We start from the raw sequence: 19,308 nt of genomic DNA, 5'->3' as shown, positions 1-19,308 counted from the left end.
GCAGTCCAGGGCCAGCTCGCGTGGAGTGTTTGCCGACCACACGGTTGAGCCCTCCCAGCAAGCAACTTGTGCCATTCTTGCATCCGCTGTCGGTACTGTAGGATGTGATCTGAAGTACTTTCGGTGCTATGCAATATCGCAACCTCGCAACCACGATCCTGGGGATGACTAAATAAACAGCCTCGGTTCCCCAAAAAATGGGTTACGTGTGAGCAAATGTGGGGAGCCAGGCTTCCAATCTTGCCGCGCAATATTGATCTGGCCCGTCTAGGAGGAGAGCGGCAGCCCTCTTCAAGGCGATGCAGCTGTTCCCGGTCACCATACAGAACGGGAGCGGGAACCTGCTGCAGCCCCACAACTCACGGCTGTACCATCGCGCGGGCGTTCCCTCCATCCCAGGCGATAGCTGAGGGAATACCGCTAAGAGGCCGGCTTTCCACTGGAGGGCCAGCGAACGTGCAGCTATCCTGGTGCTTTTCACGAGGTGCTGTTGGTGCGACAGTGCCAGCGCTTCCCGGCCCGGGATGTGAGCTGCAGCGCACTGGCCAATGGCTGCGGGATTTGCCTGCAAATGGAGGGGTAGTGGTGTGCACCTCTTGCGGGTTCGGCTTCTGAGGGACCTCTGTGGTACTGAGTGGAAGGCAAAGCTGCACGTCTGGTGAGTTGGTCGCTGGTGGACGGGGGACTTGGACTTTTTTTATGTGAGAAGTGAGGAAATGTGGCAGGCTGGTGTGCTCGAGTTCAGCTTTTCGAACGGTCCGAAGTCGACAGCTTGTGAAATGAGAAGCGCAGTGGTGTGACTGTGATGAGAAGATGTATTGGCAAAAGCTGGCTAGCTGACGATGCTCCGGCATCCAAAGTACTCGTACGAGAGGGGAAGTAAGTCAGGTCTCAAATGGCTCATCGCTAGCTGCAGCCATCCGCTGCCTTGCACGCACCATCGATGTGGAATCCAGCACATACATAATCGCTGTTCGGCCTCGTCCTCTAGGAGGCCAGGGAATAAACTCGATTTTGGGGGTCCGCCGTGGCTACCATGGTTCCGAGGATCCTTCACCTGCATGGCATTCGCTGTTTCCCTTGAGGAGGGTGGTATTGCGTCTTTCCCATCGCCGTTCATGGCAGCTTTTATGGCCTGTCAGGCTATCAATGTGATACATCAGTCCGGCTTGCAGGATTTGGGATATCTTCAGCAGAATCTTGGGGAAAACAGACGCCGTTAGCGCGCGGTAGGGACTGGAAGTACCAGTTACTGGACCTGAACTGCTGGGCTGTCTTACTCCCGAATGATGCGGCGACGTGGGATAGGGTGCAGCATTGGTGGACTTGGATTGTCGTGTGCGTGTGCCCATCGGATAGCCAGGAGGAGCATTGGGCTCTCGCTCATGAACTGGAACTGACCTGTGGTAAGCTGGTCGACCGTGCCCATGTGCGCTGCTGGAGATAAATGTATCGTGGGTGGCCAGAATAAAAGCCGACATGCTTCGCGGCCACCAGGACTGGCCGTCCAGCTTTGCATCCTGTGGTCTGTCCCATCCATAGATAGTTCTGCTGCAGCGGGGGTACGGCGGAAGATACCTCCCTCCCCGATTGCCTCGAGCCCCCATTTCCCCGTACTATCGCAGCAGAGCACCCCCCCCTCAGTCTCAGATGATCGGTCCCTTGGCTTCCGCCTCTTCAAATACCGACGACTAGTACTTGTGTGTACCTGTTCTGTGTTCCGCAATCTTCATCCTCCTCCATCATACTTGCCCTCCCATGCGGGCTACCACAGGGATATCACCAAGAACAGACTCAACAACATGAAGTAGTCGTGATACTCGGAAACACACAACGGAAACAAAGGGCTGGAGTACATCCTGAGCGGAAGGACGCAGAACGGTAGAGAAGCTTTGACAAGAACAGCAGCGAAGGCAGGGCGGACTGACTGTCAGCAACGACGGGAGAAGAAGAAGCCAGACCAGACGGCAGCGCTGATCTGGAAGCTTGCGTCTCCAGGCTGAATAGGGAGTACTTACTTGACTTTTGCGATTTGGGGTGCGGATCGCCGATGTAGCAGGGGAGGCTCGAAGCAGGAGCCAGCACCCAGAAACGCATCCTTCATCCATCCAGCACGAGTCCGTGGCCACGGCCAACATATGAAGCCAGAGCACACATCTCCAGGGCCCAGAGCACCGCGAGCACTGCGAGCACCGCGAGCACCACATCGCCGTTCTGCCCTCACGCCGCACGGTATTGTTGACATACAGTAGAAGACCGACACTGGGACCATCCGCTCGGCTCGATTGGCACGGCTGTTTGCCCTTGCTTGGCTTGGCTGCTGGACCCTTCCCTTCATTGCTTGCTCGGGTTGCACGAAATAGACGAAGTTGCAGCCGGCGAGAGGTTGAGAGAGGCTGGCCAGGCGAAAGTGCAGCGTGCGCGCACAGCGGAAATCTCCAGCCAGCGACCTCGCTTGCTGCCAGCAGAGCAGCGGCTGCGGCAGCGACGATAAAGCTCACAGCTTCAACTCCAGCTCCGGCTCCCAGCTCCAGCTCCCAGCTCCAGCTCCAGCTCCAACCCCAGCTCTTGCAGAAGGCAGGAACAAAGAAAGAGTGAAGGCAATGTTCCAGCCACAGCCCACCCCTTATTCACCCTTCGCATCCTATGGAGTAGCACCGCCAATCCCCGACTTTGCGCCCTACCCGGCCAGCGGTTTGGTGGTCGACAGCGGTGGTCCCACGGTGTTTCGAGACCCCATTTTCAGTCCCGCCGCTCCAAACACCCACCACGCGCCAGGGAGGCCGCGATTCTCTCAACAGTCCAACACCACCGCGCAACAACACACCATGGCAGGTCATGATATGGAAGCACAAGAGGCGCTGGCGCGAGACTTCCAGCCCGTGTTAGAGGTACGGCGAGGCTGCAAGTGAGATGTGGTCAATGAATGCTGAATGGAAAACAGGGTCCGCTGGTGGGCGAGAAGAAGAGCAGCCGCGCCATCACAGAGGAGTACGCCAAAGCTGACCCCGTCTACGTTGCCAAAACTGCGGTGAGTTCGTCTGCCGGCCTCAATTGCACTCCCGCTGACGCTCTGCCAGGCTTTACCGCAGAAGTTTTCTCATTATCGTCCAATACTGGGGGATGGAAACTGCGGATGGCGGGGTAGGTTGCTGCCCCACAGACCCCTTCAATGCTCCCCTTCACGACGTCCCTTCTACGCCGCAGATATATCCTGTTGCTTCATAGCTGATCTGTTGTAGCTGCCGGCTTCAGTTACTTCGAAACATTACTGCGGCTCCAAAATAGGGCGCAGCTGGAAGAGGAGCTGGCCCGGATGACCTCGCTGAACAACCTGCTCACAACTGTTGGGGGCTTTGAGGAATGGCTCTTCGAAGACATGGTTGCAGAGACTACCAATCTGCTGAGAGATCTTGCAGATCTAGTTCCATCATCGCCGCGCGCTGCGGAGGAACTGCTACGGCAACGCTTCAATAACCGAGAGATTTCCGATTCGATCGTCTACCACCTACGGCTCCTTGCAAGTTCTTGGTTGAAGGGCAATCGTACATCATATCAAGACTTCATACCGGATGGGCTTGGAGTGGATGGGTACACCAAGGACTGGATCGAGCCAGTCAATCAGGAAATCGACCACTTGGGCATGACGCTACTGATTGACATCTTACTGAAACCAATTGGTTTTGCAGTTGAGATTGTTTACCTCGATCGAAGTGAAGGGTCACAGGCAAACAGTCACATCTTCCGACAAGAAGATTCAAATGGAGCCCCGATAAATCCAGGCTGCCCCATGATCCACCTTCTATACCGACCTTCACACTACGACATCCTTTACAAGGAGCCAGCGGCCATACAAGTCATGGATGAGGTTGCTCGAAACCCTCATGTCAATCGAGCCTTTACTAGACAGATCTCCGTCCATGAAACACCAGCTATGATGGGAGGATTCCCTCAACAACTCGACATGGCAACCCTTCTCTGCATACCCGGTTTCGGATTGTCTTCACCGCCACAACACCAGCCCTTCCACACTCCTCAATATTCTCAGCAACCAATTGACCACACATACAACTCGTCTCCGATTTCCGCCTCCATATCCCCGATTTCTCCTGGGGGCTCGTCAACCACCTCCTCCAGCGCTCTACCGGGAAGTTTTCCCGCGCAGCCGCCCTCCCAGCCATCGCTAGCCTCGCCAACACTTGCAACGCCCCACTCCTCCTTTCCTGCGCCAACGACGCAAATACCAATTCACACAAATTTCCCCCCGCATACCCGCCCTGCACTGGCCTCCAATCCCTCCCTAAGTTCCCACCTCTCGCACCCCTCGGAGCTCTCCTCCCCCAGCTCAGCGACATCCAGCTTCCGCCCAAGCAAATACGAGTGGGAAGCGGCGGCCGACTGGCAAGAGCCAGTTGTCTTCCAGACGTCGACTTTCAAGAATAGTCACTACAATACCGCTCATTATAATAATCCAAACTTCCAACCGGAAGAATGGACTCCGGAATCTGAGGAACCCCCAGCGCCAAGGAAGAGATCTAGCTGACGCGCAGGGAAGAAGGTGCTTGTGAGCGGAAAGTTTCCAAGCCAAAAGAGAACATAGATGGCGGTAATCTGATTGGCGGAAAATTCATACATTTGTGTTTTGGGGTGGATTACTGGTGTCATCTGCAATGCATGATATGGTTGGTGGCAGAACAGAACGCAAACGATTATTGCAAAGACACACATATACAGAGAGATCTCTACAACGAGAGAGAAAGGACGATGAGAAAGGAAGAGAGGAATCAAGCAAGCATGATATCACGTTGAATTGAATTGGCATTGATGATGAACCGAAAATATGGGAGCAAACGAAGCGAAACGGGCGTTCAGTTCTGTTGTTTGTTGATTAGCTCCTCCTTTTTTCTACAACTTACGTTGCTCCCTTCAAGAGGAGCTTTTTTCTTTTGCAAGCGATGTTTCAAATGCATGGTATGGAATGGAATCTAAAGCTTTCCCACACTTTTCTCATCTCAAGCTCAGTTGGGGAATCAAACTCGCAGCGTGACTTATTCAACTTTGCTATTTATGCTCTTTACGGCGGCGAAAAGTGATTGGGGTTTGATTTTGCTATTTGTTTCCAAGGCGGTGCTCTGTTTAGCATTGTTGTTTGTGATAATGATTGTGGGAACGGGATTCTTTGACTGCTAGGCTGTGTTTGTTGCCAAATCTTGAAGCTATTTATCGACAGGGGGAGGTAGTCTGTGGAAGACTTAAAAGAGTTTGTTTCCATGCTTGTGTGGGGACAGGTGCCAGATTTACAAGAAGTTTGTGTTTTTTGCTTGGTAGGCAAATTGAGGATGTGTGAAGCGGGACGGAGGAGGAAGGATAATATGGCAAGCGGAGGTTGAATGACTGAAGTGGAGAAAAAAGACTTACCATTTTAGGAATGAAAAATATGAACCACTTCGATTAAACTTCACTTCAACTAGGCTATACTTGAAGCAGAGAGGTTGATTTCCATTTCTTTGGAGTTGTGGAGCAGGTGACAAGAGAAAGTATATAGGAATCGGACAACTTCTTTTCTCGGTTCGAAGAAAAGCGCGATAATCACGTGATATGAATCTCCCACCACTGGGCACGTGACACAAAAGAAATGAGCCAGGGAGCCTCAATATGTCAAGAGACTAAATCCAGAAGACTGAGAAGCTTTCCTTTGAGTATTGAGTCTAGTTTATGTGGATCCTTCTTAGACCACTCACTCGTTGATCACGTGATTAACGGCCCCCAAGCACCCCAGGCCGCGAATGCCTCGTCCGCCTCGTCACAATATGCAGCCTCACTAATGGTTTCTCGGAAATAGTATATACCGCAATATGCCAGCCTTATTACGAGGCCCACAATGTGGAAACCCTAGCACTTTCGTAAATCCACCCAAAAATGTGTCTTTGTGGCTGAGCCTCGTTAGGCATCACAGCTACGGTCAGCGAGTCGCGCCTTGTCGCAACGACATTTGATATCCTCTTTCGCGCCTAAAGCAACAAACCCTCACAAAGAGCCCCTCACAACTACCCACGACCTCGATGTGTTCATGTATCTCTTTCACTAGCAGGTTGTCATTTCATTGTTCTTATCGCAGCTCTGAAAGAAATGGTTGGTCGGACTGAGCCCTCATATTCATTCATTCAGCCCCAAGGCTGTAATCATTGTTCGCATTCGAAGTGCCACAGGACGACTGTTCTGAGTAGCAGTATAAACAACTCAACGAGGATGAAGGGTTTGACTCATCATTCATCTGTTGACTACCTTTTGAGAGCATTATCATTCACTGGGGACCAGCTGCTCCGGTGACAATCACCGATAAATTTACAACAAACCAACATCCCCGCGACCTTACAGCCTCATCTTCCATCATCTTCTTCGCCCGCTTTTTTACCCTCCATCATGTCTAAAAGGCCTCGCTCGGAAGCGAGCGAAGGCTCCAGTCGGGGCTCGCTCAATATCGATGAAGCTTTTCAACGTAAGAAGCAAAAGACAAGCGCAACAATCGTGTCGGATGAGCAAAATAAAATGGATGACTGGTACTACTCTTCCAACCTGTCAAGGGCTCAACGGTACGGCAAGAATATCGTGAAGTACAAGGGGGAGACAGATGAGGGCTTCGCAAAGAGGCAAGAGGATGAAATAGCGAAATGGCGGAAGAGGAGAGAACTGGACACAAGAGAAAATTTCAACACCTGTGGAAGGTGGCAATATGACGATGATACGCTCGAGAAACGCTGGATCAAGCGACAAAACTCTGATCTCGTCAATCGGACGGGGCACTTAACCCTTCAGGACGAACCAGTTGGGGGCATATTCCCTGCCCATGAGGGCGACAAGGAATTTTCAAAGATCTATCGCGAGTTTTGGATCGGTGACAACAAACAGCGCTTCCTTGAGACAATCTACGAGTATGCATGCAAACCCTGCGCAGGTAACGATGCTAACACGGAGGCAAGCAAATACAAGGACGAGGATGGAAACATACCTGAAAAGAAGCTTTGGGAGATCTTCCGTTGCCTAGTCTCAGAGCTTGTACCCAAAAAACAGGCTTGGGAGGGTATTCCAGATTATATCGTTGCCAATCCTCATACGATCTGGCACGTGGGTAAATGCATGTTTTATATCCTTACCAACGGCCGCTTCTGGGATGAGGATTCCAACACACTCAATCCACTAGACGACGGCAAGAAGTTTGGCGAATTCAAGGTCAAGGTGCTTCAAAAGAAGTATAGCAGAAACCTGATAAAATATATCGTTGGCTGTCTATCAGCGGCGGACGAAGCTCGATTTGTACAGCGAACGCTTTTAGATCACTTCGAGACAGTCTTATCAGTTTACGACGGCACATATGTGTCGGAAGCTGAGGATGATACGGCTGATATGCCATACGAGCCAAGGAGCAAGAATCCATTGATTCCTGACGGCTTGACTAATGCTGAGGGCGGAGTCTACGAGAAACTTATCAGAATCGTCGCCAAACGACAAAAAGCAGGTCGCAGAGGCCACAAAACACCCCATATTATCACTATTACGGATCTAGCAAAAGACTACGATGATCTAACGGCTATGCTTTGCTTGAAAGAGCTTAATCGTCTTGGTGTTGTCACACTGGCGGGCTTCGTCGCAAACCTTATGCCAGCAGATAGGCGCGCACTCTTTGGTCGAGGCGCTCTCGATTCTCTAGGTCTCCCAAAAGTCCCAATGGGTGTAGGTACTAAAGGATCTCAAAAACCGCACGAAGTTTTAGACTACGAATTCGCCGGCATCAATGATTTCATGCCACCCGATGAGCGGCTAAACGAACTTCCAGATGGACAAGATCTCCTCAAGACTGTCTTTGAGAAAGCAATTAAGGAAAATCGCAAATTGACTTTCCTCGGCATTTCCAGCTTAATGGATATCGCCGAATTCGCTAGTACGGAAGAGGGAGCAGAATTGCTCAAGAAGGGCCTTTCAAATGTGGTTCTACAAGGAGGCTATCGCATGGTAGACGACAAATTGATCGCAGACCCCGAAGCTGCGAACAACGGCTTCGACATCGACGGCGCCCAAATCTTCCACACATTCATGCAAGAGAACAAGATTCCCTCTGCAGTGTGGACCAAAGTCGCGACCTTCGCAACAGCCATCCCCACAACGGTCTTCGAGTTCATGGAAGACACACAACACCCTCTCGGCCCCTACCTCCGCAAAGTACAAATCGGCCAAGACTCAAGCTTCTACCTAAAAGCCTGCTCCGACAAGCCCTTCGCGCCACACATGACGCAGCCCTGGTACCTCAAGAACCGCTCCGCTTGGCTCTCCTCTGGCCACGAGCCCGACGAGCCGTACCCGACCGTCGAAGAGCTCGTCCCGTTCTTCATCAACATTATAGCTTACGACGCGCTTGCGGCGATCGGCGCAGCGGGCGAGGACGTCGTCGAGGAATTCAAGTTTGTGAAGCCGCTTACGAGTCGACCGGACGCAGACGATCCGCTGCATAAGGTTATTGGGGTTGCGCCTGTGAAGGAGCCGCCTTTGCCGACGGATTGCAATTTCAATAGTCCGCCGATGAATCTAGTTATTACGGCGCTGTTGAAGGGCGCTCTGCTGTCGTGTCAACAGGGTTTGCAGAGCACAAAGTAGGGCTCTCTGCTTAGAGGGAGAGAGAGATGTAAAGTGTTCACAGGAACACTCTTGAAAGGAACACTCCTTGCTTTATTAGCGTTCCTTTTTCGAGAGAAGACAGGTAGTCCTAGAAATGATAATACACATGATCTTTAAACCGAACTCTACAGGTTAGTACTTACCTCCCTTATTTATGTAATGCCCGAATTAATTCTTCTCCAGAGCTACGGAAATCAGAAATTGTGCCTAGATTGATTATCAAGGGAGTAGAATACTCCCTGCCTGGCATTATTAGCCTCCTATGCCTTCCAACGCCCCAGTAGCTTTCTTAAGGATATAAAGTGTAAAGGGGAACAAAGAGGGTAGTTGCACAATAAAGTAATGATAAGGAGGCGATGAGTGGTAAATTCTGGATTAGAAGGGAGGGCAGAAAGCCTACTGACTCTTTCATGAATTTTCACTCGTCACTACTGATTTGAACCATGGGTCGTGGAGACGTGTATATCTTTCTAGCACCTTAAAAATTTAGCTAGTGAGAAACATCTGGCAGTTTTCGAGTGCTCTACCTTAAACAGTGAACAATGCCTTTTGGCTGCTTTAGTAAGACTTTGTAAATGTATTACGAGTTTGTAATAACGTCGGGAGTGCTGGTCCGCCACGGTTACTTGGGCCTGCTGGTAATTATTCAACTTCTCTCTCTATGTACGCAGATATGGCCTGATCTCCTAACGACAACCAGCAGTTTCAGCAGGAGCAATGGAGCATTCAGAAATCTTGACTTATTTAAGACCTTTGCAGCGCTAGGAAGCTCATAGTTTCAACACGATCAAGAGGTAAGATTACACAGTATAAACCCCACTCAGTTGAAGACATAACAACTCAAATACATAGGTCATAGATCTAACAACAACGTATCAGTCATGCCAACTCCTGCCCTCTACAACACCACTCGCCCCCCCTCCACATCTCACACTTCCCACCCACAAGATCCTCCGGTCGTTCCCACACCGCGAGATGCCCCCCTTTCTCATAAGTCTTCCTCCAAACCACCGGACCCAGCGTATCCCACCCGCCTCTGGGCGCATTACTAATCCCCACGGCAAAACCCGCCAGTCCAGGCGGGACATCAATATACGTCTGCACGACACGGACCATAATCTCCTTCCCATGTAACGCCTCACAATAGTGATACAAGTTCGCCTCTGGTCCAGCGGCGCTAAACCAATAGAGGGACACTCAAGTGAGTATCTCGTCTGGCGTCCACGGGTAGGCGTCCGGCCAGGAAAACGAGCTTCTCGTAGATCCAGGATAGCAAGGCGACGGGGGAGCCGGAGAAGGAGAGGGACATTGTTGAGGGCTGGGGATGATCAGTGTGTGTTGAATGGTGGTGTTCAGTGGAGGGGGCGTGGGAAGAGACCTTGTGCTCTGGATAGCGAGATAACCTCTCCCAACAGTTCTGTGCCCTTGCTAGCGCCTTTTATTCCCGCTCAGTGTAGACAGGCTCGGTGTTGGAGGAGGGGGGAGTGGGGGGCGAGGCGAGGCTAAGATCCAGTTCGTGTGGGCTGCTTTGACGGACTGTACAGGTGTACGAGGCACTGATAACTTTTCTCACTCATCAGCAAGTCCCCTCTTCCTCACACAGACTTAGTACTTACTCAAGAATCCCCAGTCTCCGCCTTGTGTTACTGAACTTTGTTGTTAGCCAGGTGGAAGAGAAGTGAAGGGAGATGGACCATATTGAGAGTAACCAAGAGCAGACGTCAGTTTATGGCACGTCTCACCGTATTGCTTAATTTCGAGGTCTTACTGTACACCACATCAGCAGTCCTCCAATGCCTCCCTCCCTAACAATAGCCCCCTCTCTCCATATTCCTCCATGTCTATCTCACCTTGCAGCAAAGGCAAGGTCCTACCCTCCTCAAGAAAACTCCTCGACCAGCCATGTACAAATAACAGTGGTATGGAGTGAGGGAACGAGGATTCCTGGCAGAGGAAGTGGATGTCGATGTCGATGTCCCCGTACCCATCCACCAGGATCTTGCTTATGAAGTGGGGGAGTCTGTTCAATTCTTCTTCTTGCGCTCTCCAACCGTATTTCGTCTTCCAAGACTCCGTTGAACGTTTTATATCGGATCTGGAAGGAAGGGTAGGTGTTAGCCTGGGACGGAATGGGGAGAGAGGAGAGGGAAGGGGGAGATACAGGGCGGTTCCGTATCCATCCTGCGTCTTCAGTTTCATGGGTAGGCAAGTCTGCGAGTTCAAGTTCCTGCTGCAGACGCTGGAGTTTGCTGTCTGGAATGTGGATCTGGTAGGGGGTGATGGGTGCTGGCACTTTGATTTATTGTTATACTTGTGTTTGGGCAGAGGACGAGGAGAAGATGAGAATGAAAAGGGGAGGGAGGAACAGAAGCAGGAAGGAAATGGACATCAAGGTGAAAACCTGGGAAAGTGGGAGGTTCAAGACATGGAGTTCGACGGGTCCACCTCGTTAACCCTGAAGGCTAGCGGTCGTGCTCAACTACCCCGCGTCCTATCCACTTAGTTCAAGCTAAAGCTTCCCGAGGTTGAAATTGACTTCTATAATACTCATTACATCGGTTCGATACTGGTTTTTGTGCCTTTTGGGGTTGCACTAGCAAGATGAAGCTTTGCGTTGTTGGAGGGCATTTCAGCTGTAGGGTCACATCACACCACCTCAAACCTTATTTCTGGATGCACCAAGACCAGAGTTGTAGACAACCAACCGTCTATTTTCAAAGTCTCCATTTCCATTCTCTTCGATGCATTATGAACAAAGTACCGTCTTGTTTCCCTCACCTGTCCCACCTGGCACCAGTTGCTCCCTCAAACGTGCGCGCAAAAGCGCAAATATCCAGACTCCCGCCTATCTGTAAAGGTACAATATATGTGCAGAAAGGAAGGTAGGTGAAATGTCCCCAATCGAAGAAGGGAAAGGGGGAATGATGAAAATTAAGTCGGCCACCAATACTGAACGCCGTGATTATAAAGAGGGTATAAATCCGATCCGTTTTCTCCCGCAAAATGGTTGCGGAGATGGAGGATATGAGGGAGTCGAGGAGGTCGATCGAGTCGATGTAATGTCGAGGTCCACAAATCCGTACCCTGAGCTCTTTTGTCTCCCAACCCTCCACTCCAACGAAGAAGGAAATGGCAAGTGTGCAAGCACACACAATGACCGCTGAACAAATCCGCCAACGCCAACTCCAGAGAATTAACACTCACGAATGCCTCCCTACATCACGCTGCACTTCGAATCGTCTTTTCCCCCATTCGACTTTACGCTCAACGCCACTCTAGCGGCCTCCGTGAACGCCTCATTAACCCCACGATTCCGCATCGCCGAACACTCCAGGTATCTCAGCGCATTTATTCTCCTCGCGACCTCCAATCCCTGGTTATAATTGACCATCTCCTTCTTCTCTCTATGTTGGCCATCTGCGTCCGCCTCTTCTTCCGCGCTTTGTTCTCGCAGATCGCACTTCAACGCAACCAGGACCAGCTTGACGCCTTGGCAGTTCTCGGCGATCTCCCCAACCCATTTTGATTCGACGTTCTCGAGGGAGTCTTTACTGTCGACTGAGAAACAGAGCATGATTGCGTGGGTGTCGTCGTAGGAGAGGGAGCGGAGTCGATCGAATTCTTCTTGACCCGCTGTATCCCAGAGGGAGAGCTCGATGTGGACATTGTCGACAAAGATGTCTGGCGATTTAATTAGCATTAGCTTCTATAGGGCAGAATTGACTGCTTACCATGTACATAATTTTCGAAGACGGTAGGCTCGTAGACCGTTGGGAAATAACTACGTGCTAATGTCAGCGATGGTCTCCTGATTCCCCGATCTGCGAATTGGACACTCACCCTCTTGTGAACACATTCAGCAGCGATGTTTTCCCACAAGCTCCATCTCCTCTGCGAACTCTGTCAGCTGGGTGTCCTTCAATGGCCATCTGCCTGCGATCTATCATGCGACACGGGAACATGCGCCTCGGCTCTGCACTTGTCGAAGGGGAGGGGGAGAGCGTACAATAGCACCAGTTTCCGCTGGGTCGTCTTGTTTCCTCCGATTCCGCACGGCATGGTGTTTCTTTGTTTGTTTGCTTGTCGGTGATACCGCAATGACGACTGTGCTTTTGTTGGTCAAGCTAGTGTGGTGTTGAAGGTGACGGGATTCGAGAAAGGGGGAGGAGCGAGGGACTGCCTAGATGTCGGCGATGTTGCACAAGGCGAATGATTCGTGGTTCAGTGACAGCGACGAGGTTTTGTATTGATTCGCACAGCGGCAGGACATTTGCTCAGGCGTTGTTGGAGGTCACTGGTGATGTGACGAGCGAATACAAGGTTGGGGCGCGGAGCACAAGCGTCTAGTACGTGAGATGAGATTTAGTTAGATTTTGGTGTCGGCGGAAATGCAGCACAGATGCCGACGAGGGAGGGCAAATTGCATGGCAGGAGCGATCTGGCCCGCTGCACAAACAGACGAGTCGGGAAAGTCTAAATTTCGCCTTGAGTGCCACCTGTGGGGAAGCAAGGGTTCCCAGCTATTGGCATCTATAAATTCACAATTTCATCTCAAGATTCCAATAAATCGTCCTGACTTAGGCACTGCAATCTCAGCTTATTCATTGGCCTCAAGTAAGGAGCAGGTGGAAGTGACGTCTGTCGGCATAGAGTGACCTTCCTCTGAGACCAGTCACAGCCACAGCCTCGGCCGAGCTGCCTTCCAGAAGAATGCGCTTTGTGCAAGTTGTTCTATTTATACATGAGTTATGCCAGTGAGCTGCATAAATATATTGGAAGTGGCTGCATGAGGCGTGCGCTGCTGACGCGGATGATCGCCGCATGGAATGGTTGGTTGATCATCGACTTCTGCGCCTGAGACGCAGACCTCTTCTGTTGAGAGTGATTTTTTCCTTGCATTTAAAGTTCTCGACTTGCCCCAGGAAAGGCTAGAGGGGCCCGGGTCATAATGTCAAAATTGATGATATGGCTGAGAAAGGAGTTTGGCAAAATGCTCCTGTGAAGGACTTTTCTCGACTCTCCACATCGTTAAGTTGAACTTTCGAGGTTCAGCACAACGTCAGCTTCAGCCCCAGCACTGCCATCTAAGTTGGGAGATAAGCAGCATGGGGCAAGTAACGTATAATTCTCTTCAGTTGAATACGTGAACCGATTGGGGATCGCTTGTGAGGGCATTGGAAGCCAGGGCGGCGCTCCTATATTGAATATTGGAGTGCCTGAAACTTCTCTCTTTACCGGGGAAGACGAACGGTACAAAGTCAGATAGCTAAAGAAGCCCTATGATATAATATACACTTTGCACAGATTATCTGCTCATGTTTCAGCACCACCTGATCGAATTTTGGATTCATGGCTGGCGGGAACTCGGGCTGTGCTTCAATTCGTGCGTGCCGTCATTCAACTCTATGGTCATTGCTCTTTACTTATAATGCCTAAAACACGAAGAAGAAGAAAAACAGGCCAGCCTAAACAAGGGCTTCTATACGTCTCTATCTAGCAGATGATTATAGTGTTACTTGAAATCTCGGATTAGTCCGAATCCACGCCCCGTATTTCCAGAACAAGAACGGCAAAGGACACATGGCCAGCGCAATAAACGCCAGTAAGGAGTTTCCCCATCCGAATCCTAGCTTTGCATACATAGGCGGGCCCGCAAGAGGCAGCAAAGCTCCGACTAAAGAACGTAACACAGTGTTCGCTGCCAGTGCAGAAGCAGAGTAGATGGTGAATGTATCCACCAAGTACGTTGAAATTGGCAACTGCTACTGTTAGGATAAGAAGAGGTAGAATGGAAGTATGACCTACGAAAGTAGATATCAAGCCGATGCCGACAAGAGCGCTCCCAAAAATTGGCACGAACCAAAAGACATGATACTGAACAGTCCAGCCGTAAATGAACAACCCAATCGGAACACACAAAGCTCCTGGAATCATCAGGGGCAGGCGAGACTCCGGAGTGATGTCGCCAGCTCCAGCCAGTTTCTTTGCTGAGATTTTTGAGACGGCACCAAAAATGAAGAGACCAATCAACATTCCACAACCAAGCCCCAAATAGACGAGGCCCACAGTGCCAGTTGAGAAACCATAGACGCGCTCGAAAACTTCAGTGAGGGTGGTGAACATGAGGTATAGATAGCCGTATACCATAGCCATGTATGTTGAGAAGATGAGGACGATCGGCGACAAGAATAACATGCGAAGAGGCAACAAGAGCGCTCTTTGTAAGTGATCCCTCCGGGTGAGACCTGAGTCCAGCTTGGACACTAAGTCCTGATTCCCGGTTTCCTTTCGTAGCCTTCTAGTCTTCCTTTCCAGGATTTTGACGGAATAAGTTTCCCGCATCAGTGCAAACATTGCAAGTGTTAAAAGTCCAGCCTATCAGATGTGAGAAGACTTGCATACGCGTTGAAAAGGAGTTGGAGTTCGACTTGCAGCAATGGTAATGACCCAGAAAACCCATCTCCAGCCGGCCGCTTCAGCAAGGAACCCACCAGCAACGGGGCCGATGATAGGGCCAAGCAGAGGGCCCATGGCCCAGATAGCCATCGCGGGACCTCTCTCAGCTGCACTGAAAAGGTCGCCGAATGTGCCTCCACCAATCGTTATGACTGTCGATCCTGCAACGCCGGCGAGGAGTCGAAATACAATGAGCATGTTGAGGCTGTTGCTGACGGCACAGCCAATTGTGAAAATGAGGAAAAAAACGTTTGAGATGTGGTAGATTGGAGCACGGCCGTACATCTCTGATAAAGGTGCGATGAAAAGCGGACCAGCAGCATATCCTAGAATGTACACTTTTGATAGTTTCCGTGTTAGTGGGTCTTCTCGTATGAACGAAGAAAGCAAAGAAACCACATGCCAGAGACGACCATGGAGGCTAGAATCGAGCTGGTGCTTCTGAATTCCTTCAGGACTGCTGGAACGCCAGGAGCAAACATTGAGGAAGCCAAGGGACTGCGATAAAGATCAGCCTCCATCCAAGAAAAGAAGAGGCAGGACAACCGACGTGATGAGTGTCATAATAGCAAGCATAGACGCATTGCGCCATTTCTCCTTCGTGGACCAATTCATTGGATTCTCAGGATCGTCGGGACCTTCCCAGTCCACCACATTCGGGTCCCCGGGGTTGTGATGGGCTCGTGGTCCATTGGGCTCGGCGTCTTGCTCAATATCGACGCTTAATCGTCTGGTATTCTCTTTGGACTTGCTTACAGCTGTTGCATCTCCGTCCATGCCATACGATGATGAATTACCTTTCTCCTCGGTTTGGAAAGAATGTGGCATTCTGCTAACTGGGTGAAGGAAAATGGGCAGAGACTTTTTACGTTTGCAGTTGAAATGATAATAGTAATATATAAAGCAGAAGTACAGTTCTTCTCAGCGGTGTCGGAACTTGTTTGCCGTAGAGGCGAAACTGCACATGCCAGGCCGTATTCGCTTAACGTATACAACCCCCCCCTTTACTGCTTCGGGGTCCATGGCCGCACGGAACACGGATCGGATTCCTAGCTCCCGCTGTTATGCAGGTGTGTGGTTAGCATCGGGGGTAAATGTTTGTAGGTCAGGATGAGCGTTGGGAGCATGATTGTGTAATATATTAACTCACGGTAATTGATGTGTTCTTTCATAACTCTCGTTGCTGACACAAAGCTTTTGGCCATTCTAGCCAACACCTCCACTCTTCACTTAGCTGACTCTCAACCGCCGAGATCAAATAGCCATCCCAGCCTCTTAGCCACCAACTATCTGCGCAGCGCTATGTTACCTTTGAACGAGAAATCTTCAGTCGGAAGTGTACATACCATTTCGATGACACAGGATGGTCGCAAAGTAAGCCAGGATAATCAAAGCTTCTGGCTTGCGCATTTTTAACAATGTAACATACTGCTCTGGCACATTTACTAGCCAGATCATCACCAGGCCGATGTCCGGTCGTCCTTCCGACGAGGCGGTGGCCTGGACCTTGGCAAATACAGCTTGCAGTTGCTCAATAGCGCTGACATAGGCAGCCGTCGCAACGGTATCGCTTCCGCTCCCCGCGTTCGTACATGCAGTAGCCAGTGCACTGAATTCGGGTAACGTGATCCCGTCGGACAGGTATTCATACCCTTGTCGTTCCTTCAGCAGTGCCCGAAGCTCGCCTGTATATAAAGACTCCCGGAAAGGCACTAGAATGGCACCGGTACAACGCACAAGGAATAAAGAGTTGCTGATGTCATCAAGGGCGTCCTCGCTGCTGGTCTCTGGGGTGTCAAGATCTTTCGAGCCGAAAGTGTAAGTCACGAGCAAACTGGCGAAGAGAAATGCCGCATCGATGTTGGTCTCAATAATCGTAGCTAGAACCGTATGGAACTCTTGGAGCGCTTGATCGTGGTGAACCAATGCCTGTTTGCGGTAATATGCACGATCCGAAGGTCTGAGATGGCTAAGATGGAGAGCCGCAAAGGAGAGAAGACCACGAAGGAGAAAGATGTGGGAGAGCCCCAGTCTGGGTGCATAGTGTTGCCATACACGACCCGCCTCTGGCGTTCTGCCCAGAGTTAAACATGTAACGGTGGAATAGTGGTGAGTAAGCTCAAGGTCGGAGAGGGTAATAGCAAAGGTCGCAGTATCGGAAGAATCAGATGGTGAAGGCTGGATTGTGTAACGCGGCGAGACATGCTCTGAAAAATCGGGCAAGTGCGGATGGTGTTGTGCACGCGACCTCGATGCTCCAGTCACTGGAGAGGCACCTTCAGTAGAAGAAGGCGGAAAGTCACAATTCAAACCACTCTGGAGACAGTTTTGACAGTTAGGATGTTCTTCGTCACACTGCATATAGTGCAACGTTAGCTGGACAGCGCGAAAAGAACATGATTCCGGGCGTGAACAGGCCAGGCAGCGGCGCGTACCTTAATATGCCTCTTTTTACATTGCCCACAGCCCCTCCTCGACTTTTTATGAGGACGTCGTGTTGCCATTGTGCATGACCGTGTAAACCAGCCGCAATGAGAGTGTAGGGGATCATATGAACTTCTGTTGTACGGCACGTGGTGCGAAATAAATGCGGGGGATTCACAGGGCGGGTTTCACCAGTGTTTTGTTCTTAGAAGTTGACTAAGCGCCAAGCGATTAGCGCGCCCCCTCTTCTGAATTTCTGACCTACTGTATCCATTTTCCCTCGTTAGGTGAACGGAAGCTTTGGAGGGAAAAGCAAGTCCAGGGATGGTTAGAATGTCGCGATAGGAGTAAACTCCTCCCCATCACAAAGCAAAGGATAGCCCTGCTATTTCAGAACAGGTCTGACTCGAAAATCTAACGCACTTGAAGTCCGAAGATGCACACGGAGTACTGGAAGTAAAATGTTAATGGACAATTCTTGAACAGCTCAAAACCATATTGTTCTCAAGCCATACTGGATGTAAATAGCGTGTCCAATTTTTTTTAGGGTAATTAATTAGTAATTAATTTAATTGACTATTAATTAACTATTAATCAATTACCTTAATTATTATTTTAAAAACTGAAAATTAATTATATTAAATCGAATAATTAATTAAATAAATTGAATTATTACGTGAGAACTATATATAAGAAAACGTATTTTTTTTTAACTTAAAAAGCTACTTAAAAGCTCTTTTTTAACCTCTTAGTCTTTTTTTATATTCTCTTTTACTTTTATATATTTCTCTCTTCTTATAAACTTTCTTCTCGCCTTTTTATAACTTACGTACTCTTCTCACATTTATTTCTCTTATATAATTGTCTCTTATAAGCTTATTTCTTTTTTTAAGGTTTTTATAAGCTCTTTTCCTCTTATATACTTAAGCTAATATTATATAAAACCTTACTTAAGTCTTATTTTAACCCTTATATTATATCTTAACTCTTTTCTATTATTATTTTTATAAGCTCACGCAACTAAATACAAGGTGAGGACAAAATTGAGCTTTTTGAATATAGGGTGAACCTCATTATAGAGCTCGAGATCTGCCGCCAAATCAAAAAATAATAGGGAGTATAGAGACTGGGCTAGAGCTCCAGCTTATATAGGTAGATAAGTTATCGCAATTCCTCAGGGAGTTTTCGCAATAAGCAGGGTCTGCTAGATTTTATTACGGTTATTACGATATACGGTACTAGTAGGGGTTAGACTAGAGCTAGCTAGGCATCTGGCATCTGAGTATAGTATCTATAGTCACCTAATGATTATATGTAACCCCGAGCTTAAGCTAGCATATAGGCCCGTATATAGCTCGCGATTATTTAGATCCGAGGCTTCTTCGAGATCCTCTTCTCTCTTTAGCTTTGAATCATCGAAATAGAGACAGTCTAACTATACCTTCCAGGCCCTAGATCTTATACTCGTAATATAATTCAAAGCTTACTCACTTCTCAATCCTGCAGAGGATTTAAACAATATCCACCCGATCGGTTTTTCGACAAGTATAGACGCGACGCGCTATAGCTACTCCCGTACCGGTTAACTAACGTCAGAACGAAAGAAAGCCCTAGAACGACTAGATAAGAAAGCCCTGGACTAGCCAGGCAAGCGGATAGGCCAGTAACCTTATTACTAGACGAAGATCTATAAGAAAGCAAGTTCCGGAATAACTAGGCAAGTCAGAAAAAGCTATAGCGCAAGACACTACTAGTACG

The 19,308-nt window shown here is 49.5% G+C and overlaps 7 protein-coding genes across 7 annotated transcripts; 2 read left to right on the top strand and 5 right to left on the bottom strand.

Moving 5' to 3' along the window:
- Positions 1 to 143: 143 nt before the first annotated feature.
- Positions 144 to 942, bottom strand: K444DRAFT_31069 (uncharacterized protein). Its single transcript, XM_024871807.1, has one exon. It carries the CDS (start codon positions 852 to 854, stop codon positions 360 to 362), a length of 495 nt encoding a protein of 164 aa, XP_024734513.1. The 5' UTR covers positions 855 to 942; the 3' UTR covers positions 144 to 359.
- Positions 648 to 2,063, bottom strand: K444DRAFT_615010 (uncharacterized protein). Its single transcript, XM_024880632.1, has one exon. It carries the CDS (start codon positions 1,605 to 1,607, stop codon positions 1,032 to 1,034), a length of 576 nt encoding a protein of 191 aa, XP_024734512.1. The 5' UTR covers positions 1,608 to 2,063; the 3' UTR covers positions 648 to 1,031.
- An 832-nt stretch (positions 2,064 to 2,895) lies between these two features.
- On the top strand, positions 2,896 to 4,585 carry K444DRAFT_31059 (cysteine proteinase). The gene is made up of 3 exons (XM_024871806.1): positions 2,896 to 3,031; positions 3,081 to 3,144; positions 3,243 to 4,585. Exons 1-3 carry the CDS (start codon positions 2,927 to 2,929, stop codon positions 4,541 to 4,543), a joined length of 1,470 nt encoding a protein of 489 aa, XP_024734511.1. The 5' UTR covers positions 2,896 to 2,926; the 3' UTR covers positions 4,544 to 4,585.
- A 1,625-nt stretch (positions 4,586 to 6,210) lies between these two features.
- On the top strand, positions 6,211 to 9,181 carry K444DRAFT_31034 (uncharacterized protein). The gene is made up of 3 exons (XM_024871805.1): positions 6,211 to 6,932; positions 6,981 to 8,412; positions 8,895 to 9,181. The coding sequence occupies exons 1-3, from the start codon at positions 6,424 to 6,426 to the stop codon at positions 8,952 to 8,954; spliced, it is 2,001 nt and encodes a 666-aa protein (XP_024734510.1). The 5' UTR covers positions 6,211 to 6,423; the 3' UTR covers positions 8,955 to 9,181.
- A 2,703-nt stretch (positions 9,182 to 11,884) lies between these two features.
- Positions 11,885 to 12,729, bottom strand: K444DRAFT_533656 (putative RHO3 protein; the record flags this gene model as incomplete). The annotated part of the gene is made up of 4 exons (XM_024875169.1): positions 11,885 to 12,351; positions 12,402 to 12,451; positions 12,511 to 12,561; positions 12,677 to 12,729. The coding sequence occupies 4 exons, from the start codon at positions 12,727 to 12,729 to the stop codon at positions 11,885 to 11,887; spliced, it is 621 nt and encodes a 206-aa protein (XP_024734509.1).
- Positions 12,730 to 14,174: 1,445 nt separating this feature from the next.
- On the bottom strand, positions 14,175 to 15,903 carry K444DRAFT_593016 (MFS general substrate transporter; the record flags this gene model as incomplete). Its single annotated transcript, XM_024878281.1, has 5 exons — positions 14,175 to 14,429; positions 14,476 to 15,045; positions 15,073 to 15,464; positions 15,506 to 15,624; positions 15,677 to 15,903. 5 exons carry the CDS (start codon positions 15,901 to 15,903, stop codon positions 14,175 to 14,177), a joined length of 1,563 nt encoding a protein of 520 aa, XP_024734508.1.
- A 5-nt stretch (positions 15,904 to 15,908) lies between these two features.
- K444DRAFT_593015 (uncharacterized protein) lies at positions 15,909 to 17,697 on the bottom strand. Its single transcript, XM_024878280.1, has 4 exons — positions 17,562 to 17,697; positions 16,473 to 17,481; positions 16,277 to 16,416; positions 15,909 to 16,185 (listed from the first exon to the last, which is right to left on the bottom strand). The coding sequence occupies exons 1-3, from the start codon at positions 17,628 to 17,630 to the stop codon at positions 16,295 to 16,297; spliced, it is 1,200 nt and encodes a 399-aa protein (XP_024734507.1). The 5' UTR covers positions 17,631 to 17,697; the 3' UTR covers positions 15,909 to 16,185; positions 16,277 to 16,294.
- Positions 17,698 to 19,308: the final 1,611 nt, after the last annotated feature.

Source organism: Hyaloscypha bicolor (assembly GCF_002865645.1).
Source record: "Hyaloscypha bicolor E unplaced genomic scaffold K444scaffold_116, whole genome shotgun sequence".
NCBI lineage: Eukaryota > Fungi > Ascomycota > Leotiomycetes > Helotiales > Hyaloscyphaceae > Hyaloscypha > Hyaloscypha bicolor.
This window is presented reverse-complemented; position numbering and strand designations above follow the sequence as displayed.